The sequence below is a fragment of the Poecilia formosa genome, unplaced genomic scaffold (genome assembly GCF_000485575.1).
Source record: "Poecilia formosa unplaced genomic scaffold, Poecilia_formosa-5.1.2 Scaffold30, whole genome shotgun sequence".
In the NCBI taxonomy this organism is placed as follows: domain Eukaryota; kingdom Metazoa; phylum Chordata; class Actinopteri; order Cyprinodontiformes; family Poeciliidae; genus Poecilia; species Poecilia formosa.
The window spans coordinates 1,151,988-1,175,635 of NW_006799969.1; the positions used below are offsets into that span (position 1 = coordinate 1,151,988).

The following is a 23,648-nucleotide window of genomic DNA, read 5'->3' on the forward strand; positions in this document are numbered from 1 at the left end:
CCTGCTAAGTGTGTGCACACACACACGCACACACACACACAGACGCTCGCGCACACTTAAGTACACAGCCCTTCGCTCGCCACTGGGAATTGAAACTGTAATATGAACTCACCCTTGGTCTGAATGGAAGCCCATTACAATTTATTTTTACCACCACGGCCTGGACAGTTTAGTGGCTTGTTCTTTGGCATGTTTAGGATTTTCCACCACTGACACAGACTATAAAGATATTTTCTTGAGGATGTGGAGGGTCATATATAAGTCAGCTTTAATTTACACACGTTGAAATAAAACCTTTAAAGTTTAAATGTTTCTGACACTTATTGCCCATATATTTAATCTTTTCCAGTAATATTTGCAGAGCTGCCTCTTCTTTATGACATAACGTGCTCTGGGAAAATGATGTGCTCGCTTGAGCCTACATTTAAATTTGCCACCTGCTGCTTGTCAGCTCTCATCAAATGCTTGGATGAGCTTCACAAATACTCACTGTAAGTCTCTGCTTGCGTTCCAGGATCTCTCTGGCTCGATTGATGACCTCCCCACTGGGACGGAGGCCGGCCTGGGCTCGGCTGTCGGCGCTGGCGGATCCTCCAACGGCAGCAGCGGCGGCGGCAGCCAAGGGGAGACGGGAGGCGCCGGTAACCAGGGACAATCCCCCTTCTCCCCCCACGCCTCCCCCCACCTCCCTGGCCAGAGGAGTGGGCCCTCTCCCTCTCCGGTTGGGTCCCCAGCAGGCTCCACTCAGTCCCAGCCGTCCCGTTCAGGCTCAGGACCAATTTCTCCTGCCAGTGGACCCCCTGCCAACACCACAGCTCCAGGTACATTTTCCCCTTTGAGCCTCATGAATTTTAACTATGTGGTTTAACTTGATTAAAAGTTAGCATGGGTTATTAGGGTTTTTTTTAATTACCAAAAAAAAAAAACCTGCCAAAATATGCTGCTGATGACAGAGCTGTATTTTGCATTTTGTGTTTTTGAATTTCTGCTAAAAGTTTGTTTTGAATTTTTCTGTTAGAAAGCAAAAGAGAGAACAAGGTCAAAGCATCCCACTGTCAGTGATGTCAGTGAAGGTGTATCGGATTTGACAGCTAATGAAAAATACCTGCTGCGACATGTTTGAACCACCTGAGCACTACTTTCTAGTCATTCCAAACTTTAATTATAAAATAGGTGGAAAATAAAACACTTTTGTTTTTTGTAGCATCTGTTACAAATAAAACTTTGAAAAGTGTACTATGAATTCCTAATCAGACCCTCTGATTGGATGCTTTGAAAAAACACCTTTTGGGTCAATTAAAGCTGTAAGTCTTAAGGAGTATGTTTCCATCAGCGTTACAAATTTAGAAATGTTACATCTGCTCATTCTTTGGAAAATAGTTCAAACTCAATTAGATTGAACAGAGAGTCTGTGAAAAACTATTTTCAAGTAGTGACACGATTTTCTTAATTGTGTTTAGTTGTTTTCGTCTTGCAAGATCACCTTCTTCCACATGGCTACTGTTTGTCCTACATAAATAGCAACCGACTTTCCAACTATTGCCATAAGCGATTATGCTGAGGAGATTTCTTATGGCTGTTTTTCAATAATTTTACTGATGGCCATCCATAAAGGTCAGCTAATATTAGTCCTATCAACAGGGTCTTCCACCTGAATCCTTCTCTATTTATGTTTTCACCACAAAGGGTAAATTTCCTTACCAACAGGTAACTTCTGAAGGTAGATGAATGGTTGCATTGGATTTTATTTGGGTGTATCAAATGAAAATGGAAACCTGACTCTGAACCAGAACTTTAAATTCTCAGACAACTCAATTATTATCAAAATACCTAAATTGTCTTTCATATTCGTGAAGAAAAATCAAGTCTGTTCTGTTTTTTTTTTGTTTTTTTTTCCATTTGAAAATGTTACTTGGATCATTCTTATGTCAACACCATTAGTGTACCTGTTACTTCTGAAAGCTTTTCGCAGTAATCACACCCACGTTTATGTCTGACCTTCTTGTTTCTTCCCCCATTTCTGTTTGTTTTTTTTTAAATATGTGCCTTTAAGCAAGGTTATGTTGCAAAGTGTCCTTTGTTTAGAATATCATTGGTGGACCCACAAAAAGCAGGTTTAAATGTTATGTGTTGAACTAGATTGTGAGAATAAAACTTCGGCAGCACAATGTTTTTACTTAACGTCAATCAGTGTCTTAATTAAACATAATTATCAAAAGGAAAGAATAAAAAGTTGCAGTATGCTTTTTGTTTAATTGTTTCTATTTTTTTTTTCTGATCTGCATCTTCAAATCGCTGTGTAATGCATCTAAATTCATTTCCATTTTGCCAGTTTGCACAGAGAACGATGAAGAGAACTCACTGTGACAGAAGACCAAATGCTTTCCATCCTGAACATTTACTTTGATTTTCTCCAGTCCATTTAAAATTCTAATTCAGGGAACTGAAGAGCTTTGCTGTGTAACCTGGACTCTTTGTGAAATATTTTTCTTTGGCTGCATTGCAGAGATATTTCTTCACATTCATGGAGGTGTTTTTTTTTTCTTTTTTCTCAAATCTCCCTCTATGTTCCAGCTACCTGTGGATCACACCAGGATTTATAGTACTGTTCAAAAGTGTTTTTAGTGAAGTGTTTGCAGATGGCTTTGAATGGTTTTCAGCAGTTTTATTTCATTTTTATCTCTCCGTTTTACTGTGACACCCCCAAATATATTCTCAGCCTACTTTATGAAGGCATCAGAAGTTTTTTGGAGGACGTGAGTGAACAAACCATCATCATGAAGACAAAAGAACACAACAGGTCAGGGATACATGTTTGTAGATTAGGTGGGTTTGAATATCTAACAGAGCACTTTTCCTCTTTGATAAAACAAAAATGTGTGGAAGATTCTCCACCTGCCAGGTTGTGTTTTGAGAGAAGCCTAAAAAAAAGGGAAATCCTTTGAAGAAAAGCTATTAAAGGCTTTGAGAGAGTGGATGTTCATCTTTCAGCTGGACAACATGCCTAAACAAATTGCCAAAATGGTTTCAGATCAACTCATATTTATGTGCCAGAATGACCCAGTCAGTTTAATGACCTCACTGAAACTTGAAATCGATGTTTAAAGTCATTCAGTTTTACTCACAAAGCTATTTTGCTAGGAAGAATTTCAATCTTTAGATACATAAATCTGTTAGAGGCATTCCCTGAAAGTCGAACAGCTGTAATTATATAAAGGATGATACAGGGCATGTCACATGCAAGCACAATACTTTTCAGATTTCTATTTAAGATTTAAAAACTGTTAATGATTTTTTTTGTTTCTTTACGTTCGTAACTGAGCACTTTTTTTGTGTTGGGCTATTACAAAAAAAAGCTCTATAAATAAGGCTCTGTGTGTCTGTACTGTATCCCTACTTGGAGTGTTACCATGTTATGACTGTTTGGGGTTGATTTCCCTTCAGATTTGTAGCCTTATCTAAAACAAAACAACGTAACAGGACTATCAGACACTACACAGTGTGTCTGTCTGTCTCTTGAGGCCATAACAGAGCATTTAGATAAATAAACAGTGAGCATTTCACATAAATGCACTCTTGATTTGCCTGCAACAGCCTTGTAACTGTATGTGTGTGTGTGTGTGTGGCCTCCATGTCATCCTGCCATCCTGCCTTTCTGAGTGAGCGGCTGACCGGCCCATCAGCTTGTCTAAGACCTGCCAGTCACTCCGACAAGGAGGGGCAAAGTGTCTGGAGTGAGATCCAAACTCCAACTCCTCCGTCTACTCCTCCTGCTCTTCCTCTCCTCCCTCTCAGCCTCTTACACCAGTGATTGACGCTAATGAAAAACTGGGACAGTGGGTTTTTTTTTTTTCCAAGACGCTCGTGCCAAGAATCATGACAAGAATCCAGAGTGAGGCGGGCGAAGACGGGAGGCGAAACCGATCGCTGGGACGTGATTAATAAGAAAATATTTTTAAATATTCCAGGCGTCAAATAAGTGGTGATAAAGCATGGAGCAGTGAGTAACATCTGGCATGTTTTAGCTGCTGTACTACAATCAGTTTGAATTAGATCAAGAAGAAGCTGGCTTCACAGAGACACAGGAGAACTAATGTGGTTAGCACACATCTGATTAAAAATGCCCCACTTTGCAACACTTCGTCTGAAGTCAGAACATATCTGTTGATGCTGAAGCTTTACTTTGGCAGGACGCAGTGAAGACAGGCAAGAGTTTTCGCAAGCTGTGAGCATTTGCTGTGGATTTCTGCAAAAGCAGGTAACTGTCCTGTAAAAGTAAAAAAAAAAGAAAAAGAAAATCAGACGATGACAACGAATAATAAGCAATTTAATTTGTGTGAAGACCTCATCTGCAGCATTTTGAGCTGCAGTCAAGAAAAAGTCAAAACACAGTCTATCTGGCGGCTCTTCATTCTGCTCCATTTAGCCCGCTGTCAGTGGAGAAATTGGTATTGCAGGTTGTTTCTTAAATTGATTCTGCACCTCAACTGCTGTCAGAATCTGTTGTTTTCATTGACATTTTTGGGTGTTTAGATTTTTTTTCCTCCAATTGGACTTAATTATAACTGTCCCATAAATGTCAGCACATGATGATGTTTGGATAGTTTTGGCAGGCTTCCGTATAAGTGCAAAGAAATTAGAAAATAATAATAATCTTTTTTGGCATTGAATAAAAAAAATGTTCAGACAATTATCTTTTTTTTTTTTGTTTTTTTACACAAACACAGTTGGTATTTAAAGTGAAATTTCTTCAAGTTGGTTCAAGAAAATATTCCAGACTTTGCACAAATATGTAAAGATAAATATTGCTGGCTGCTTGGAGTCACTTTTTTTTTTCTTTTTTTTGGCTTTGCATGTAAACATGTTTAAGATAGTCTTAGAATTAATTCATCTTTTTTTTTTTTTTTTTACAATAATTTAATTTTCTGTGACGTTTTCAGATAAATCCAGTGCATGTACTTTAGAAGAAAGCAAAGACAATGGAAAGAAAAATTCTAAAACAAATTGCTAACGTAGAGAGATTAGCAAAAGGAGGGTCATACCATACCAGAAATGTTAATAACTGGCATCAGATATGTCAATTATTATGGCAGTGAGGAGATTTTATGTACATATTGACAAATAAAAATCTCAACATTTGAATTTTTTTTTTCTCAATTAAAAGTAAAGGTGTAATTTGCCTTTATTCTATGAACTTATGCTACTGCGATAAAAGTTAAATGTTTTTCAAAAAGATTTTCTGTATTAAGATTTGAAGAGGTGACGATTTATTCTAAACAAAGTTGTTTAAACCTCGGTACAGTTGCGCGCTCACATTCATGTGCACCGTGTTTGTGTCTGCCACCAGTCAGGCTCCCTCATGGGAGTGATGCGACACGTCACATGCATCAGCACATCCGTTCCCCTTGACAGCGGTCAGAGGAGACCAATTTCATTATGTCATGTTTTCACCTGGCTGTCAAACAAATGTACACATGCAGAGTGGAAATACCAGCCAAGACAGGCAGAGGGAGCATACAGAGGGGCACACATACCTGTGAAAAATGTATTTCATGCTTTGACACTTCATATATATTGTTGTTCGTATGAATTACTTCTGTATGTATGCTCACGTGGATGAGTGACAGTGGTGTTTGATTGTGTGTGTGTGTTTTAGAGAGAGAGCTGCACCATGAGAGTGTTAAAGAGGAGTATGTTGACAGATTGCCAGCCTATCATACACCCATACACTTGCACAAATCTATCTTGTCGGAGCGCCACAGCAAGCCTGTGATTCCCTCGTCTCCTCACTTCTCCTCCTCTTCCTCTTTCCCCGCTCTCCCCCACCTCCCTCTGTCAGTCTCTCCATGAAGCAAATCCAATACGCTGTAACATTATCCGGAGCCTTGCCTTGCTATTTGGATTCTCTCCCGGAGCCAAAAAGGCACACACAGGGCCAAATTGATTTTCCTGTTGCGCTAGATTTGTGACAGTCGAGCAGAAATCACATTGCTCAACCGCCAACCTCCCCCCTCCTCATCCGCCATCTCATATGTGCACACAAACACATACACACACCTCTTGGTGTCTGTCAGGCGTTTTTTTTTTTTTTGTTTGTTTTGTTTTGGGGTTTTTTTTCTGAGACATCAGAGACAATAAAGAAAGATTTCTGTCTCTCATTCAAGTGGGTTCTCCATGAGTTACTGTGGAGGAAAGTAGAGAGGTATTCAAGTTAAAGTGCACAGCACAATGTCTTCAGAAAGTTTACAAATCAAAAAATGTGAGCTTAGAGGTGGAAAGTTTCGGGCTGTATTTACTATTTGGTTTCACTGCATGCACCCTCTGGTTTGACATGATATCTACAGCTACAGTCTGTCAGAGCGGTGTCATTTTCTGTAAAGACTTAGCAGACCTGTCAGTTCTCCAAAACCGAGCCGAAGATGTATCCATTACCAGACTGAATCTGATGCATATTACATCAAACTTCATGCAAACACAACATGGAAAGTCAGCTGTCATCAGCTGGTAGCGCCGCTGCAGAAAACATGGAGGCAAGTCTATACTGGCAGAAATCCCTCAACAAGTTTTATAACAGCAAGAGAATAAAAATATTTTTTGGGGTTTTAAGTAGAAATGTTACTTATTCACAATAAACTGGTCTGGTACCTACCTGCATACAGAGTTGGATCTCTGTGGGTACGTGCTACAGAGATCCAACAGATCTCAAAAATAGTCACACTTGAATTCTTGAGGAATATTTTAGAAAAGATGTTTTTAATTCATAAAAGCAACTTTATAAAAGCTACTTTTGGAGCCTATCAGGCTGTTTTGAGGACCAACCGCAGTTTGGAGACAGCTCTAATGAAAATCTCCAGTGATCTAAAATGCACCCCTGGTGAAAACCTTGAGTCCTTTGCTCTGTGTGAGCACTGTACATACTGTACATTAAGTAGGGTTTGCTACTAGTTGGATTGCAAACCCTATCTTTGCTGTTCTCTGTTATTGATTCAGGTCTTATTTAGCAGATAGAGATTTTTTTTAAATCATCAAAGACTTCAATTTTTTCTAAGCTTAATGGTGTTCCCCAAGGCTCAATGTTTGGTCCCACCGTTTATAATGTGCCTGCTGACCCTTGGAAATATCATCAGGAAACAGGGGGTAAATTTCCATGGTTATGTGAATGAAATAATGCTTAATATTACTATCTCTTTTGATGACAAACGGAAGTTGGATGCCTTTTTCATCTGTAACCTTGACATCAAGATGTGGTTGACAAAACCAGGAAAAAAAAAAAAGATGCTCGTCATGGATGCTGCCGCACACCTGGACTAAATTTACATCAAATTAAGTATTCTGACACTACAAGTGAATTAGCAATAATAATAATAATTATTATTATTATAAATTACATATTATGATTCAAATCTGTCAATGCTATTTTAGCTTTATACAACATAATACCGTAAATGATAATCAAACATCCAAACTAGATCATCCCACCTTTTTTTAAATAAAATGGTTTCCCCTGAGGATTCACTCTTTAAAAAAGAACCAACAGGCAGATGTTGAGTCTTGAAATAACATTATGTCAAATAATAAAAGTTAGAAAAATGTTAAAAAGTGTAACAAGGCAGATCAGAAAGTCCAGAGGGAGTTTAGTGTGCATTATCACACAGATCTGCAACATGATTTGGGAGGATACACAGTAAGTCATGTTTAAGTGATGTGGCTCCTGATTAGAGAAAGTGTCACAATGAAAACATCAGCTGTGATGAACTCGTATGTTTCCACTCTGAGCGAGTCAAAATGTTCAAAAAAAAAATGTTTTTGCCTCGCCAGCTCATGCGTGGGTATCCATGTCTGCATAAACTGGGATATTTCACAAAATCTACCCTGCTGTTTTGGTCAAAACTTAAAACACATGTCGTTGCTCTTTGCCACTTACATAAAAGAGCAACCAAATCCCTGAGCACTTTGAACTTAAGCAGAAAGAAACTTGTTTTTCAAATCCGTGTACAATATTTGGTCATAGTTTTAGATTTCTGCGTGCCTGCAAGTTGAAAGCAAAGCTGCAATATTTACTCCACATTGTGGAGCCGCTAATATCCGCAGAGGACTTCTGCGCTCTTTCACATCCCAGCTGTGCCTGTCTGCTGCAGAAGATCACAAATACTCCTCTCAGCTCCATCCATTCTTTTTCATTCTGTCTCTTTCAAACCGCAGTCCTTGGAGGTCCAGTTAACATTGGCCTCTCGTCTACCTCCTCCATCCTCTTCTTTCTCTATTTCGTTTTTCACCTCCCCTCCAAGTTTTTATTTTCCTCTAATAAGGTGAATGGAGCTCGCGGGCGAGCACTCTGGAGAGTTTAAGCTGTTTATCTGTGCTTCGCTTCAAGAGCTTCCGGGGCCCAGAAAAGGATAGAGAGGTCAGAGAAAGTGGAAGGGTGGAAAGCGAGGAAGGGTAGGAAAGAAGGTTGGTCCTTTTCTTTTTAATAGCTAAAAGGCTCTTCCTTAACCAAAGCTTTACATTTGCTCCCCTTTACATCATCCTACTGCTCAGCCCTGCATTTGTAGACAGGTTTTATTTATCATATAAGAAGTACTCAGAAAAAGTGGTAATTGAGAACTGTTCTGGTCAAAGGCAGTGGCAGTTCTTTGAAACGGATTGGAGTTAATTCAGTCCTCAGCCAATTAAACCGAAAACCAGAAAATGCACTCTTAAAACATAATTTGATCTTAAGCTTTAGAAAGACTTGATTCAGCTGTAGTATCTTAGACTTTGCATAAAAGGGAGAGATTGTTCATGCAAATAAACATCAGACAACTGAATCAAAAGAGTTTTGTTTGTTTTGTTTGTTTGTTTGTTTGTTTGTTTGTTTGTTTGACCTCTGACACAATGGCACCCTGGGAGATGAGCCAGTGATGATTTTAAAAATCATTACTGGTCAAACGTTGAGTGTAGATCCATGAAGAGAATGGTTTAAGTTTAAGTCAGCCGTTTTGTGAACAATATTTGCAGGAATTTCTCGATTACAGAAAAAAACCACATTGTTACTGAAACAGAAAATGCCATATAGGGACATTTAGCTAAAACCCAAATTTTTCCTCTATTGCTTCTGGTGAAAGTTACCAGAAAGAAGCAATAAAAGGGTGTGAGGGGGTTGTTGTGGGGAAGAGTTTTTATGTTTTTTTTTTGTTTTTTTTTCCACCATTGAGTGTGTGGAACATGGCAAGTTTTCTTGTCACACCACTCCCTAAGAGGCTGTGTGGTGGGAACACTGCCTCTGGCTGTCCCCGTCCCCCTCTCTTCCTCTCATTATTTTCAACGCGCTTGCTTTCTCTTATGCTCCCTCTTGTGTCTCGCATTCCCTCGTCCCCACCCTCTCGCCTTCCCATCACTGTTTGTCTCTGCTTTATTCGCTCAGAGCGTTGCTGTGGCGCAGGCCTCCCACCGAGGAACAAGGCTGAATTTTTCCATCCACATCTCTGCGCCTCCGTCTCATTTCTCTACATCTCTCCTCCAGCTCTTCTTTTTCCCCCCCCTCTCTCTCCTTGTGTCCTCCTTTTTTGTCTTCTTCCCCCACCACCCACGCTGCCATCCACCCAGCTTTTTCTTTTTTTCCACCCCTCTCTCCCACATTTCTCTTACTTGCTGTTCGAAGTGAAACAGCAAAATGCTGTCCCTGTAGGCATTATATGCACATAGCACACCGTCGGCCAAAATAAGAGGGTAAAAAGAGCATGCCTGCTGCGTTAGCCGTTTAGAGAAATCCCATTCTAACTCTGTCCGACTGGAAAACCCTAACCGGAGCACAGTGTGCAATTATTTTCCCACCCCGACACCTATTTTCATGCTTTCTCTCGCTCCATCGCTCCCTCTCCCACTGTTTTTAGCTTAAGCTGCAGTTTTTCTTTACTTACAGTTGCTACTCAGCGTTGGAAGTAATGAGGATCTTGGGAGAGCGCTTGTTTTTGCGAGCCACTGCAGGCCTATGTTCATCCCCCACAGGGAGAGTTAACTGGCATTAGCCCCCGGCTTGGAGAAGCATTGACTCGCACCCATTGAGATCTAAACCACCGTTATTGGAGCCCGCTGTTTATCTGCCTCTTCCCCCTAAAGACATGGCAAATGGGGGGTTTTACCTCGACATGCGTGTGTGTGTGTGTGTGTGTGTGTGTGTGTGTGGAGTTGTGTGTAGGTGTGTGTGTGTGTGTGTGTGTATGTGTGTTGGGTGTTGCAGGTATGTGCACATTTATTGCCTGAGGCTTGTATTAGGTGATGGTGCTGAAGCAGCCTTTTCTCTGTCTTTTGTACCATTCTATTTGCACCCACCACACTTACCTCACTTTATCCAAAGTGGCCCTCATTGCTTAAGGCTGCTCTGTTTTTGTGAGGAATACTTTTAAAAAGTGTGCGGGAAATGATAGTTTTGCATGCACACACACATGGCAGCTAATGCACCTGCACCCCTTGTGCGTGCACTTAATTGGTGTCATCATTGAATATGTGGCGAATCATCATTCATACAGGTTGAGTTAGCTCATACACTTTATATTTCCAGGGCCATGAAACATAATAAAAGTAATGCCTTAAGTTCTCTCCCCGGGCTTTGAACTTCGCTACCATTTACGTTTGAAACCATGATGAAAACAAATCTTCAAAGACCACACTCCCTCCCTTCAAAGGCGTCTCAACAGTCCTCTTGGATGAGAAATTAAAAGTGCGCATTGGGTTCTTAGCGTGAAGTATTACATCCCAAAGAAGCAGCAAATTCCTATTAGTTTTCGCCCTGTTGCTACGTCCGCATAATGTTTGCATTCTAAAGAGTCCCAACGATTCAGCGTTAAGCAAAAACTTTTCAACTTGTGAATTCACAACTTTCTATGACATTAAGCTGAAAAGAAAGAATGTTTATATCGCATTCGATTGAAATAAAACTAACAAATTAGTCTAGATTCTTGTGAGCGACAAAACGTATTTCAAGTCATGTTTGTATGTGAGCTATTTGGTTGTTAATGTGTCTTTGCACAGCTGGCTGTTTTTAAAGGTGTAAATTGTGGACAGGAAATAAAAATGCAGCGTGATGCAAGGGAGTTGGACAACAAGACATCGCCACACCACTGATTGTTACATGTGTTAATTGCATTAAAGCTCCTGAGGGAACACTGGAATTGTCAGTAAAAATACTGCAAAAAAAAGCATAATTTTATGAAAAAGATAACACTTTCAAACAGTCACAATTTCGCAGTTAAAACCACAAAAGTGGAGAAATTACACAATTTTATGTTAAATGAAATGTTAAAATGACTAATAAAAGAAAATAATACATTGAATTTACATTTGTCTTAAAGGATTAACTTTTCAAACAACTGAACAAACATTTTAAAAAAAACTTTATATTGAACTATATGTACTTTGTGAAAATACATTGCAAAAACACATTAACATTTACATGTCATGATCCATGGGTGTTTGTGTTTTCTTTAGTGTGTACTTTCTGATCATTCCTGGGTTTATTATTGTGTGTGAAGTCTTTGCCCATCTAGTTTATTATTGTCATTTTGGTTTTGCCATATATGTTACTTCTATAATTTGTTTCTTGTTTTCTTTTTTTTCTTTTAAATTTGTTTTATTCTCTTAGTTTGAGCATAAGACTTTTCCCTTTTGGTTTGTCGATCCGCTTGAATCTTACTTCACTTCGGCTCCCTGAGTTAATTAGTCTCTCTTTCTCAGTTTCTGAGCTTTCCTTTTTTTCAGCACTGTTCAGCATCTCTGATTACCTCACCTGGCTCCTTTCTCATTTTCTAGTATCTCTACCGATGGCTCAGCTCAAAAGCTCGCTAGTTTGCTTTGTTCATTGTTGGGTTTTTTATTTATTTTTCACTATTAAAAGTCTTGCTTTCACCTCTTTACTCTTTATTTAGAAGAAGATAAATTCAAAGTAGCTGCATTATTTCACCAGCATACATGTGAATCTTATATCAACAATAACATGTGGAGGTTTATTTATTATGTCTGTCAAAAGAAAACGGATTACATAGTGTAGTGTGCTCTACATAGTACAAGCTATGTCAACACACGTTTTTAAATTGTGTTGATTGAATCTCAACATAATGAAGTACCAATTAAGAGTAGTTTTTAATTGAACATAACTTAAATATCTTTATAGTAATATGTGCAATTTATCACTCGCTAACTACATTGACGTTAATTATGTTAGCTTTATATTGCCTATAATTAATTTTTGTTAGTTGTGCTACTATAAATAGCTGCAGTCATTAACAGCACTTGCCTCTAAAGATGGCATGCAGTCAACATTTATTAAATTATTGATCTATTTCTATTCATTGATCATTTAAAGCAAATAATTCTGTTTATTCTGGTTTATTTTGTCTTGACAGTTAATAATCATAGGGTCATCATGCAACCATGGCTTTATATATTAGGTATTAGGTGTGCAAAAGGAAACTGTGGTTTCTGGAAGCGGCATCAAACAAAGCAGCGTTTTCCTAACATTTGAATTTTCACTCATAGTTTGTAATATTTTTTGCAACAGGCACGAAAAGGTGTATACTCAGCTTGTCCTGACATTTAGCTCGCTCCACTCCATACTCCGCAGGGCGAGAAGAACTGCGCGTCAAAGATCCAGCTCATGAATTATTAATGATGTAGATTAAAAGTGCCAGGACTCACTGAGGAGCTTGTTTGTTTTATTTGGATGTAATTATTTAATGGCACCTTGTTAAAAATGATAAAGAACATTGGATAAAAGCAAGAGAAGGGAGGGACCACAGGAAAAAGGTCTTATTAGTGATATTTTGGTATTAGTGGTGCATTTTTTTCTCTTTACTCTCGCCTTTGCTTCCTTTCTTCCCTTTGGTTGTCTTTCATTAAAACGTGCATCAGATTTCTTTGCAGTAATTTCATTTGTGGCGACAGTTTACATGGTTATGTGGAGGAATTAGTGGAGCGTAGAGGTCACTGTTCCCTGTTTCCACCTCCACAGAGGCATGCACTCACAAACACACTGTGGAGGATGCTGCCACTCCCCCCTCTGCCTTCCAAGCAAACAGATTTTGACAGCATAGCGGGTGCCTGGTATATATCACTGCACACACACACACACACACACACAAAGCCTCGCCTTTATTGTAGGGTCGGCTTCTGCATTTAAAGGGTTCAGCAAACCGCTGCCGGCATCCTTCATCCTCAGTGCCTCCCCATCTGATCCCCAACTGCAGCTAAATCTGTCCCTTTGGCAACAAGTTGCCATGACCCTTTACTACATGCTTAAGGCTTCCTCAGTCAGTGATGCAAACATGCTGCATAACACTGCAGCACAGTGTTTTATATACACACCAAGGCAAATGCATGAGAATGTATTGGACGACACACATACCCACACTTAGTTGCATGCTCTCACATACTTCTACCCTCCTCCTGATGTTGAATAAATTTGTATTTTGAAGGTTAAAGGGGAAATATCTCAGTGAAGCCAACAGTAGCAATTTATCAAACTTGGGTTTTCTACAAAAGGTTTGGGAGCTTTGGCATTTCCATGATCTTAATGTTCCACCAGCTTTTATTTCTCAAACTTCTTCAACAGCAGAAAGTCCCAAAACTTTTGGATATGTTGTAATCTGTGGACTGATTGTTGGGTGTCTCATTACATCTGGCTTATAATTTCAAAAGCCATTCAGAAAAGATCATACCTACAGTTAAAAATGGTTACGCTATTATTCCTTGAGACCTGGATAATTTGCCATAATGAATAGAACCATTAATTTTGTTCTCCACCAGAAAATGCTGAAGGAAATTGTCCAGCCATCAGTTTGTGGCCTTAGTCTGAAGCATGCTGGGATTATGGAGCAGGACAATTATCTGAATAAAACCTAGAAGTCCACCTCTGACTAACTAGAAACCTTTATAGGCTCTGGATTGGCACTGCGGCACAGTTGTCAACGTCTGGATTTATGTTGCGGCATGAAACCAAGTTGTTAATGGTTGAAGCCCCTTCTATTTTGACTGAGCTAAAACAGTTACATTTTCTAATTTAACTGTCAAACAGATGTCACACACTTTTTGACAGTTTTCACAGACTCAAGGTTTGCACATCCAGTTATTAAATTCAGGTGACAATTACTCTTTACATGATATTAGTATAGCTTTCTTAATCCAATTAATATTTCAATTTGAAAACTATTGATGTATATGCTAAGTTTCTTGGATTCGATAAAAAAAAAAAGTGACAATCAATTTGACCGCATTTGTCCAGTCCAAATGATTTCAAATAATATATAAAGCCATTTGTACACACTCATTTTCCCAACTTTTAACTTGCTTTTGGTTATAATGCAGGGCTATGATTTGTAATAAAGTATTACTTTTGCATAAGGAATGCATTAGAATATTTTCCATTGCCTGTGCAGACGCACATAAAAGCTCATAGCCAGTGTTTCTTGTGTTATCTCACAGTTGGTTCAGCGTTTGCATACTAATGTCTCCCATTCTCTCCTGCAACATGGTGACAGACTAACTAATCGAATATTCCCTCTTTGAAGCAGTGCCGCTGGAACTATTCAAGTGTGATGCAGGGGGGCTTTGTGTGTGTGTGCGTGTGTGCAGTGCATGTGTGTGTGCATGTCTGCGTGTATGTGAAGATTTCAGTACATGTCTTATGTGCCTCTGTGCTCTTACATGTGCTTCCTTGTGTGCTCCTCTGTGTTTATTTACACTTGTTTGTGCAAGTACTTTTTTTTTTTACGTCCGTGCGTATTACTTGTTTTTCGCGTGCTTGAGTGTGAGTAGGCGGCGGATAGATGGAAATGTTGTTTATGCATTTTTATGCAAAGCAATTATGTTGACTTAATTGGGTTTGTTTATGTGGAGAGTGTGTCACCTCTAGTCATGCATTGCTTCTGGTGTGGACGGACACACACGCAACATGCAAACACGCATGCATATGTAAACACACTTGAAATAGCATAGATTTTACTGAGTGATTGGATAACATGAATAGCGTTCTTCATTTTAAGAGGCCGTAATATTCATTGAGTTGTTATGAGAGCAACAAATTAGTATTATTATTGCACTCAAGCTGTGTAACTCTTACTGTTCGCACTTTTCTATGTGTACTAAACATTTTCACATCTCCCAAGTGTTTTTTTGTTAGATTTAGATCAATTAAATGTTTACTTTAATCATTTACGATACAGGTGCATCTCAATAAATTAAAATAGTATTAAATTTGAATGTCACTCATTTAATGAAATTATAAGACATACATTAAATAGATTCGATACACTTAAATAATTATTTATTCCAAGTGATTTGACGGTTTTGGTTTATAGCGAATAAAGGCTTTCATTGACACCTTTAATGAGCAGTGAGCAGGTTACATGTTCAAGAAGGTAATTGCTAAAGAAGTTTGATGTTCAGAGAGAGCTGCATTGCAGGATATAAACGGAAAGTTGAATGGAAAGAAAAAGTGTAGTAGAAAAAGTTGCACAAGCAACTGTAATAAAAGCAGTCTTTAAAGGAAGCTCTTGAGTAGCAAAGTCTATTCAAGTTTTCTGGAAGATTCTTAGTCCAATTTTGGATTTTGTTTGGAGGTCACGCTCCCAGATCCTGGAGGACGACAGGAGAGTCACAGAATCCGAGTTGCTTCATGTCCATTGTGAAGTTTCCACAGTCAGTGATGATTCAAGAAACCATAACATAGGTTTCTGTGTATGAGACAATTTGAAAGCAAATTATGTTTCTCTCTGCTGACAACCTTATCAGCAGAGTTTGGGTGGGCCAAACTGGGAACTCCTGCTTTTTTGATTATCACTATCTCAGTCAGATTACAAAATGAGTATATAATCTATACTAATTTTTCAGATTAGTTCTATAAAACTTTGCTGTAGGATAATTTTGGCAATCATCTAAAGGACTGGTGTATTTGTGGTTGATAAAATAATTAGTCTGTTTGTGTGTGTACGTGTGTGTAATGTGAAGAATCAAAAGCCAGTTCGGCTTGGTTTATGTTTTGTTTATCAAGGCAGCGACCGATGCATTTCATACCATGTTTACACTGGTGCATCTGACAATCAGTGTTGATAATTCTACATTGTTTGTGTTTCTCCATCTAGAGAGGGATCCTTCTCTTCTATTGGATGGTGTGGCAGAGCATGTTTTTGCAAAAATGGTTTAAAACATAGAAAACATTTTAAAGGCATGAAAAAATGTAGATCTATAGATCGGTCTGAAGTTATTGAAAAGATTTAATGTAGTGAAAGTAAAAAAAATGAATTTTTGTTTATAAGAGTACCATTTAGGTGCCCCAAACCGGTACCGTTAAGTTTCTTTCAACTCTTAATGCTTCAAAAGTAATGCAAAAACATCAACATTATTCATTTTTGAAATGGTTAAGGCTCAAACATCCTTATCAAAAATATCCCACTGTGCCATTTAATTTAGGAAAATACTGCATATTTTAAGTTTATCAATCAAAAAAATCATGCTGCTTTTTTTGGACAAAACAGGCATAAAAACATAAGCTTTAAAATATGAAAAACCTTATGTCTCTGGATAGGTATGAAGTTGTTGAAGAAATTGAATACATCGAAGGTGAATTTAAAATTAAATATATAATGTTTGTTTTGTTTCATAAGATGCACTTTTTAAAAAGCCATTTCATTTAAATTATATTAAAGAATAAAGCATAAATCATTAAAGACAGATGTAAGCTTCATAGATTACAGCAACTCAAAAGAGTTGCTGCTCTTTTTGCAGTAATTTAAGCAAAAAATAGCCACTCTTCAGTAGACCAACATCTCTGTATTAAAATAATTTTCTTTGCTTTTAAATAACATCCTAATGTCTGGCAAGCAAAATTTTGGACTTTGGTGAGCTGTAAGCCACATTCATCAAAATTAAAAATAAAAATTAATCTTAACTTTCACTCTGTAAATATATATATAGAATTGAATCCACGTTTAAACTATGTCCAATTACACCTGAAATCCCTTACTTGCCCTTACTTCTCCTTCTTCTTTCCCAATTTGAATCTAAAGATAAAAGGTTAATTTGCTATCTCTTTGCTTCCTCTAGGCCAAATCAATCCAACTTACTCTCTGTCTGCCATTGTCCTAATCAGACCCTCAACTCACTATTGGATTTCAATGGAACAGTCACAGCCCAAAGACCTGCACAGCAAACCCAATCGATGATCCTCAGATGGCTCTGGTTTTCCAGTGGGGGGGCTCTCGCTCATTTTAATGATTACACAGAGAAGTGACTTTGGTTCCAATGTCTTGATATGTCCTCCTGGAGTGGATTTGTCAGCTGTCGCACGGTGAACCAGAATAAACTCTGTGTGTGTCTGCAAGTGGCTGATTTTGGCATCAAAACCTTTCTTTTTGTTTAGCCACCTAAACGACAGAAAAGGAAAAAAAAATGTTTAAACGTTTAACTTTTGTGCAGCTGGAGAAAAGAAGAACAAAAGTGGTCCTTCAGGAGTTGATTGTTTACATCTTTTCATGCAGTTTTCTTTCATTTTTCAAGCAAAGCAAATGGAAAGAAAATAAAAATCAATTTGCTTTTGACCTCACTTCCAAAGAAACAAAGAAGGAAAAAAATGATTCTTGCTAAAAGTTTTCTTTTCATATGACAACATTTGTTTCAAGGACTGAATTAAAACAATAATTTGCACATCACATGAATCCAAACCCTTAAACTCAAGCTTTAAGTTTTTTTGCAGGTTCAGCTGTGGCCCCGTTGAGCTCTGGAAATGGACCCGATGCAGCCCATCTCCCAATCACACGCTCCCCTATGACTCAGGAGAGAGGTAAGTCTCCCTCTACATATATGTGAATAATAACCAGTATCAAGAACTGTGTACTGTGCTATGAGTGGCAGAAGAAAAAAAAGGGGGGAATGCTGTGTTCTGACATGGTTGTGTGTTTTTATGGGGTGCTTTTTTTTCTCCATTTTTGTGCTCCAGAGGCACAAGACATATCATGCCATCTTTGTGTTTGCTCTAAAATAAAAGAAATCACAATGTCCACTGCAAAAAGATGGTAAAACTTTTTTTTTTCCATTCCACACCAACAATGGGCTGCGTAAAAATCACAGACCGAAGAAAAAGGCAAACAGAAATGATGTGTTGCCAAAGTCAAGGGAATGAAAGTGGCTCTAATAAAACTATGTTGTTTGTTCATTTTTTTGAGTACTTTGAGTCCAGCATGAGCTGCTTAGGATCATAGTTCATGTTAACTTCTTTCATTAATACACAACACACAACAAAGCAAAGCTTTGAAGGAAAAGAAAAGAAGAAACCAAAAGAAGGAAACCAAACAGAGGACAAGAAAGAACCCAAGCGATTGTTTCCTTGAATTCAGACATGAATACATAACACAGTGGCCACCAGAAGAAATTATGAAACATATATTTGAGTTTATTGAAGTTTATACAATGGGGTAACTAGTAAAAGGAGAGATTTCAGGGAAAATGTCTCAGAAAAGAAAACTTGGAGACACACGAAACCGGCACCTATGGAGGAATTTAAAAGCGATCTTATGTTCAGTCTGCCTCTAATTTACCACAGCAGTGAAGAACCACTTCAGACAAAAACTGATTCAAAACTAAAATATTGGGAGTACTCATACATGTAATCTTCTTTTAATCAGCCCTCATATTTCTCCAAACGACTGTGTCATCAGAATAGCATGACAACATTGAAGTTTGTTGCATGTTTTGTGATTCTTAGCCATTTTAGCCTAGGTTCATTGAGTCTAATTAAGTGTTAATCTATATCTTAGCATTCTAGAGACAACAATAATAAATTTTCCTTCCTGCATTAAGGTAGAAGAATTTGTATACATGTCAGTATTAAATATATAAGTGTTATGAGAACAGAGCTTTGAGTAATCCCACTAATAGTCTTCGTCTGGTCTAATCTTAATTGCTTTGTCATGCAAAGCAGTCCCAGACTGCTGAATAACATCTGGACCATTTTAGCAGAGTACCAGACAATGTCACTCACGTTTTCTAGTCCATTAGTCAGTATCTTTTAATCATCTATGCCAAATGCAGATTCAGTAATACGAACACCGAGTAAATAAATGTATTTCCCAAAAGCTTGCTATGTGAACACTAACCCAGAGGGCAAATGCCCTAGCCAAACTCAAGGTTGCCTCCAGCAATTATGACCACTTTTCAGGTGTTCGTACAAACAGCACATTTGCTAATTTTTGCAATTCTAATTTCCATATCCACACAACCCTGCAAAAAGCCTGAAAGACTGGGAATTGACCTTAATGGAACGACTGTGAGGCTCCCTCTCCATCACGAACCAAAGAGCAGTTAAAATCACAGAGAGACAGAGGGAGTGGATGGATGAAGACAGAGGGGGAGAGAGGGGCACTGATGAAATCAAGTTGGAGATTTAATGCTGCTCTCTAATGCCTGTAAACCTCAAATGCCCCTCTGCCTCCCCTAGCCAAGTCCAGGAAAACTCAGCACGGTTAACAGGGTCGACTGTTGTTTATGCCTTTTTTTTTTTCCCGTGCTCGGATTAACCCCCTCCCTCTAGATATACTGTACTCCCCACTTTGCTCAAGTGCTGGTCTCCCTAAGAGCCTCTCTCTGCTCTTCATTTCGATAAATCCACTGACCGTCCCTTTTTCACTCCCTACTTTGTTCTCATGTGCCCGCTGTTGTCCAGCTGAGAGCTTCACTGCCAGAACAAGAGAACGGTCTGTGTTTGTGTGTGAAGAGGGAATGAAACGCAGAGAGAGAGAGAGAGAGAGAGGCGGGGAGAAAAAAATCCTTGAATGTGTTATTTGCTTTTAGCACTGTCTGCACAATGTTTCTCTCCCCATCCATTTTCCAGGCAATTTAAAGTGCGGTATTACACTCAGTATTTTTTTCTCCTCCTCTCCCAGAATCCCCTTACCCTAATGGAAGCAAAACATTACAATAATGTCCTCGCTCCTTAAACCCAGCACTCGCAGCCTAAGCACTTTCAGGCCCCAATCGCTCTTTTCCCTCCGTTGCACTGTCTTTCCCTCCCACACACACTTTCTCTCTTGCTGAATCTCTTTCTGCCTAGGCCTGCGTCTCTGCGCTGCACAAAAAAACTCATGCGGCGCGTTTATTGCTCTCTGTCTTTATCTCCTACTCGCATGCACGCTCAGAAAGCAAATACGTATATGCATATGCTCAGTCATAAACTTAAGAGCATTTGAAAACTTCTGCCTCCCTTCCCCAGTGTCTTTGCATTTCTCTCTCGCTCTCCTTGCAGAAGTGCGGAACTACACAAGTCCGTCGTTTCCCCAAACCCCAAACTCACTAAAGAGTCAGCCTGTGTGCGCTCATTCAACAAAGCGGATGGCTATCAAAGTTTACAGCCGAGCAGACCCAATCCATTTACACCTAATCTGCAACACCGCGCTTACACGCACACACATTTCCACACCCACACGGCCTCTCTTTTCCCTCAATGGCCGTCCAGCGACCTTTCTCCATTCGCAGCGGATCGGGAAACCTTTCAGCGAGTTTTTTCGAAAAAAACAACAAAAAAAAACGAATAGCGCTGCTTGAAAGAGCGAAGCCCAGGCGAGGATCGCTGCAAATGTCAATTTGAATGGTGCGGGCGAGTTTGGGCCTGAGAGGCTTTAACACGTCTACTGACAGAACAGCTTAGAATGACACAGTAGCCACGGTCAAATCACTAGCTGTTCTGTTGAGAGTGGGGCTCTGTATTTTTATATGTCCACTCAGCTTTTACAGCTACATGCATCTCTGAGGCCAGGTGTGTACTTGACCTGGCTTTTGTCGGCAATCGCATTCACTGAATGCTCGCGCTCTCTGTTTATTTACATTCAGGGATCCTTTTACATGTCATTCTGTTTGTTTTTTAGAAACACCTATTTCATACTGACTTGTTCACCAAAGTGTATATATGACTAACAGTAGATGACCCAGAGGCAAGAGATCAGAGATCTTCTCAACATTGAAAGACACTGAATAGAAAACGAGATTTCTTCTTTTCTACAATCCATCACATTTTTTCACACTACAAGAAGAAATCAAATGTTTTTTTTTTTTTCTAAACATGGAAAAGTATTTACACTCAAGATTTTCTTTCGATTACAAAATTTATCTTTTTCACAGTTTTGTCCAACACAGTTATTTCTGTGGTTTTGAAGAGCTAACAGTAAACCCAAACAAACTTCTGCTTTGAGGTTCATTATACAGACAGGAAGATCATTTCAAATCTCTTTATTTATTGGATAATGCAGTTTAAATTTTCAAAACCTTAGCACTTTTAAAATAGAACAAAGTTTCGATACAAAAGAAAAAAAAATCCAAAAACACTAAAATAGTCTTTTTTTTATTTTGCTCATTGAGAAGCTAACTTGTTCCATAGTTTGTGAAATGGGGGAAAATATCCTCTAAAACTGGTTAAAATATTGATTAATTATTTGGAAAAGCAAGAAATGTGAAAATTGAAAAATGTGATGTGTCTTTCCCTTTATTTTTGATAAACCCTAGAAGTCACTTAACAGCCTCTTATGTGAAATTCAATCTCTCAGAGAAAATCTGGTTGCTTTAGTGAACAAGTAGTATCATGAAGACCAAGGAACACAGCAGACAGATGAGGAATACAGTTGTAGAGCCATTTAGTGCATGATTACATTATAAAATAAACACCAAATAACCCCCAATAACCAAACACATCTCACTAAGCACTGTTTCACCCACCATTTTTAAATGGTAACAGTAAACCGCAAATCAGTTATCAAAGTCAAAATCTAAATTCATCTAAAGATGTGTGGCACAAGGGAACATTTTTTTTATTCAAACACGCTCCATCCAATTTGACGAACTTGAACTATTTTTTGCAAAAATAATTCAGTCTCTGGCTTTGCAAAGCTGGAAAAACACCAAAAGACTTGCAACTGGATACCCAATACCCACAAAACACATTGAGGTTTGTGTTTACAACATGGCTAAAAGTGAAATCTGTAACCACAATCACTTCCTAGAAATTAGGACTTTCAGAAGTAAAGGGTATGTTTGCCATCTAATTGTGTTTGTCTGTTTTAGGTTTTATGTCCATGCAGAGAAACCAGTCTGGCTCGCAGTTCGCACCTCCCCAGTCCGGACCTCCCATGTCGCCTCACCCATCCCACGGAGGTTCAATGTATCCCAGCATGGGTCCATATTCACAGAGTGGCCCTGCAGGTCCCTATGGACCTCAAGGACCCCAATATGGACACCAAGGTTAGGAATGTTTCTCTACATTTTTTCAGCGATAAGAGCAAATGCTATTCTTATTTGATGGGTATGTCTTCTTTTATCTCAAGTACAGTGATGTTTTGGGGTATTTTCCTCCTTTTTTATTTAATGCCTACTTTTTAGGGAGAGTGGATTATGTCATGTCTAATGTAAAATGTTTTTATCTAATAACTTTTCACATTTTCTAAGATCCAAAACAACAACGATGTTTAATACAAGCCATCTTAGCAAATAATGTCAAAATTATAAGTCCTGCAGTTTTAAGCTTATGAGATGGAATAAAATGGCCAGAGTTTGAAATTCTTCTTCAAAATTTAAATGCAAAGAATGGGCTCCTGTCACACTGGATTATAAATAACCTTCTCTTGTCATGACTTCCACCTGATCTACTTCAACTTTCTGACCAGTCATGTTAGGAAGAGGAGTGCCTCACATCATCCAGTCAGAGAGGGTTCAGGCAGAAAAAGCCACACTTGTCATTTTTTGAGGACTTTTGAACCCTCTCTCCCCCCACAGTGTCAGCGAGGTTGCTAATTAGGAATACAAAAGGACTCCTTTTCAGAGACATTTCCATCATCTACTTCTTACACGCTCGCGCGCGCACACACACCGATAAGTACAACCATCTATCCTCCTGTGTGGAGGGCCTGACGGTGGGCATTAAAATCCGATGTGACTCTCTGATTATTCATGAGGCCCTTAAAACCTGAACAGACCTCCTGGCCCTCTTCATGATATGATTATGAGGGAGCGCCTAAGTGAGGAGGCCAGCTGACATGTCAGAAGGTTTAGCCATTGAGTAGCAATCTCTATTCCTGGTGAGATGTTTTGGTTTTAGCCATGAGGGAAAAGAGGAAAACGTTTTAAAGCTTCGCATCAGAGATTCTCAAAGTCTAAACACAGATCTAGATCAGATTAGCAAATCAGTTCAAGACTTTTTACACCAGCTTTTCTCAAAGCCTGTTCTGAACAGTATATCAACATGACCCTGGTCAATTTGTGGAAGACTGGAGCTGAATTCCTGAATTTGACGCACAAAAACATTGAATGTCATAGTTTTTGCCTTAGAAATAACAAATCTCCGAAGTTTAAAGTGTCATATAAGTGAATCCCTACAGCATCGTTTCGAGTGAAACAGCCGCAGCATATATCTCGCTCAGACCCACAGCTGTCCAGTATAACATATTAGAATGGTTACTGTCAAAACATAAATAAAATGACATTCTGAACATGAGAGATTATATAGAAACTTAGTGGAAAAATGTCACTGTCTGAGTTAGGTAAAATACAATCAAAATACTATTTCAGATTATGTATTGCACTTTTGTATGAGACTTGGATGCTGCATTTTTTTCCAATTAAAAAATACTCATGGATAATTA

General features: G+C 38.7%; 1 protein-coding gene across 5 annotated transcripts in view; it reads left to right on the forward strand.

The window, feature by feature from the left end:
• LOC103136055 (AT-rich interactive domain-containing protein 1B) overlaps window positions 1–23,648 on the forward strand; it is a 195,921-nt gene that overhangs the window by 131,900 nt on the left and 40,373 nt on the right. For all 5 annotated transcript variants that reach the window (XM_016670059.1, XM_016670060.1, XM_016670058.1 and 2 more), the window contains exons 5-7: window positions 515–821; window positions 17,723–17,809; window positions 22,075–22,251. In XM_016670059.1, the coding sequence (XP_016525545.1) occupies window positions 515–821; window positions 17,723–17,809; window positions 22,075–22,251 (571 nt within the window). The remainder of the gene's footprint in view (window positions 1–514; window positions 822–17,722; window positions 17,810–22,074; window positions 22,252–23,648) is intronic.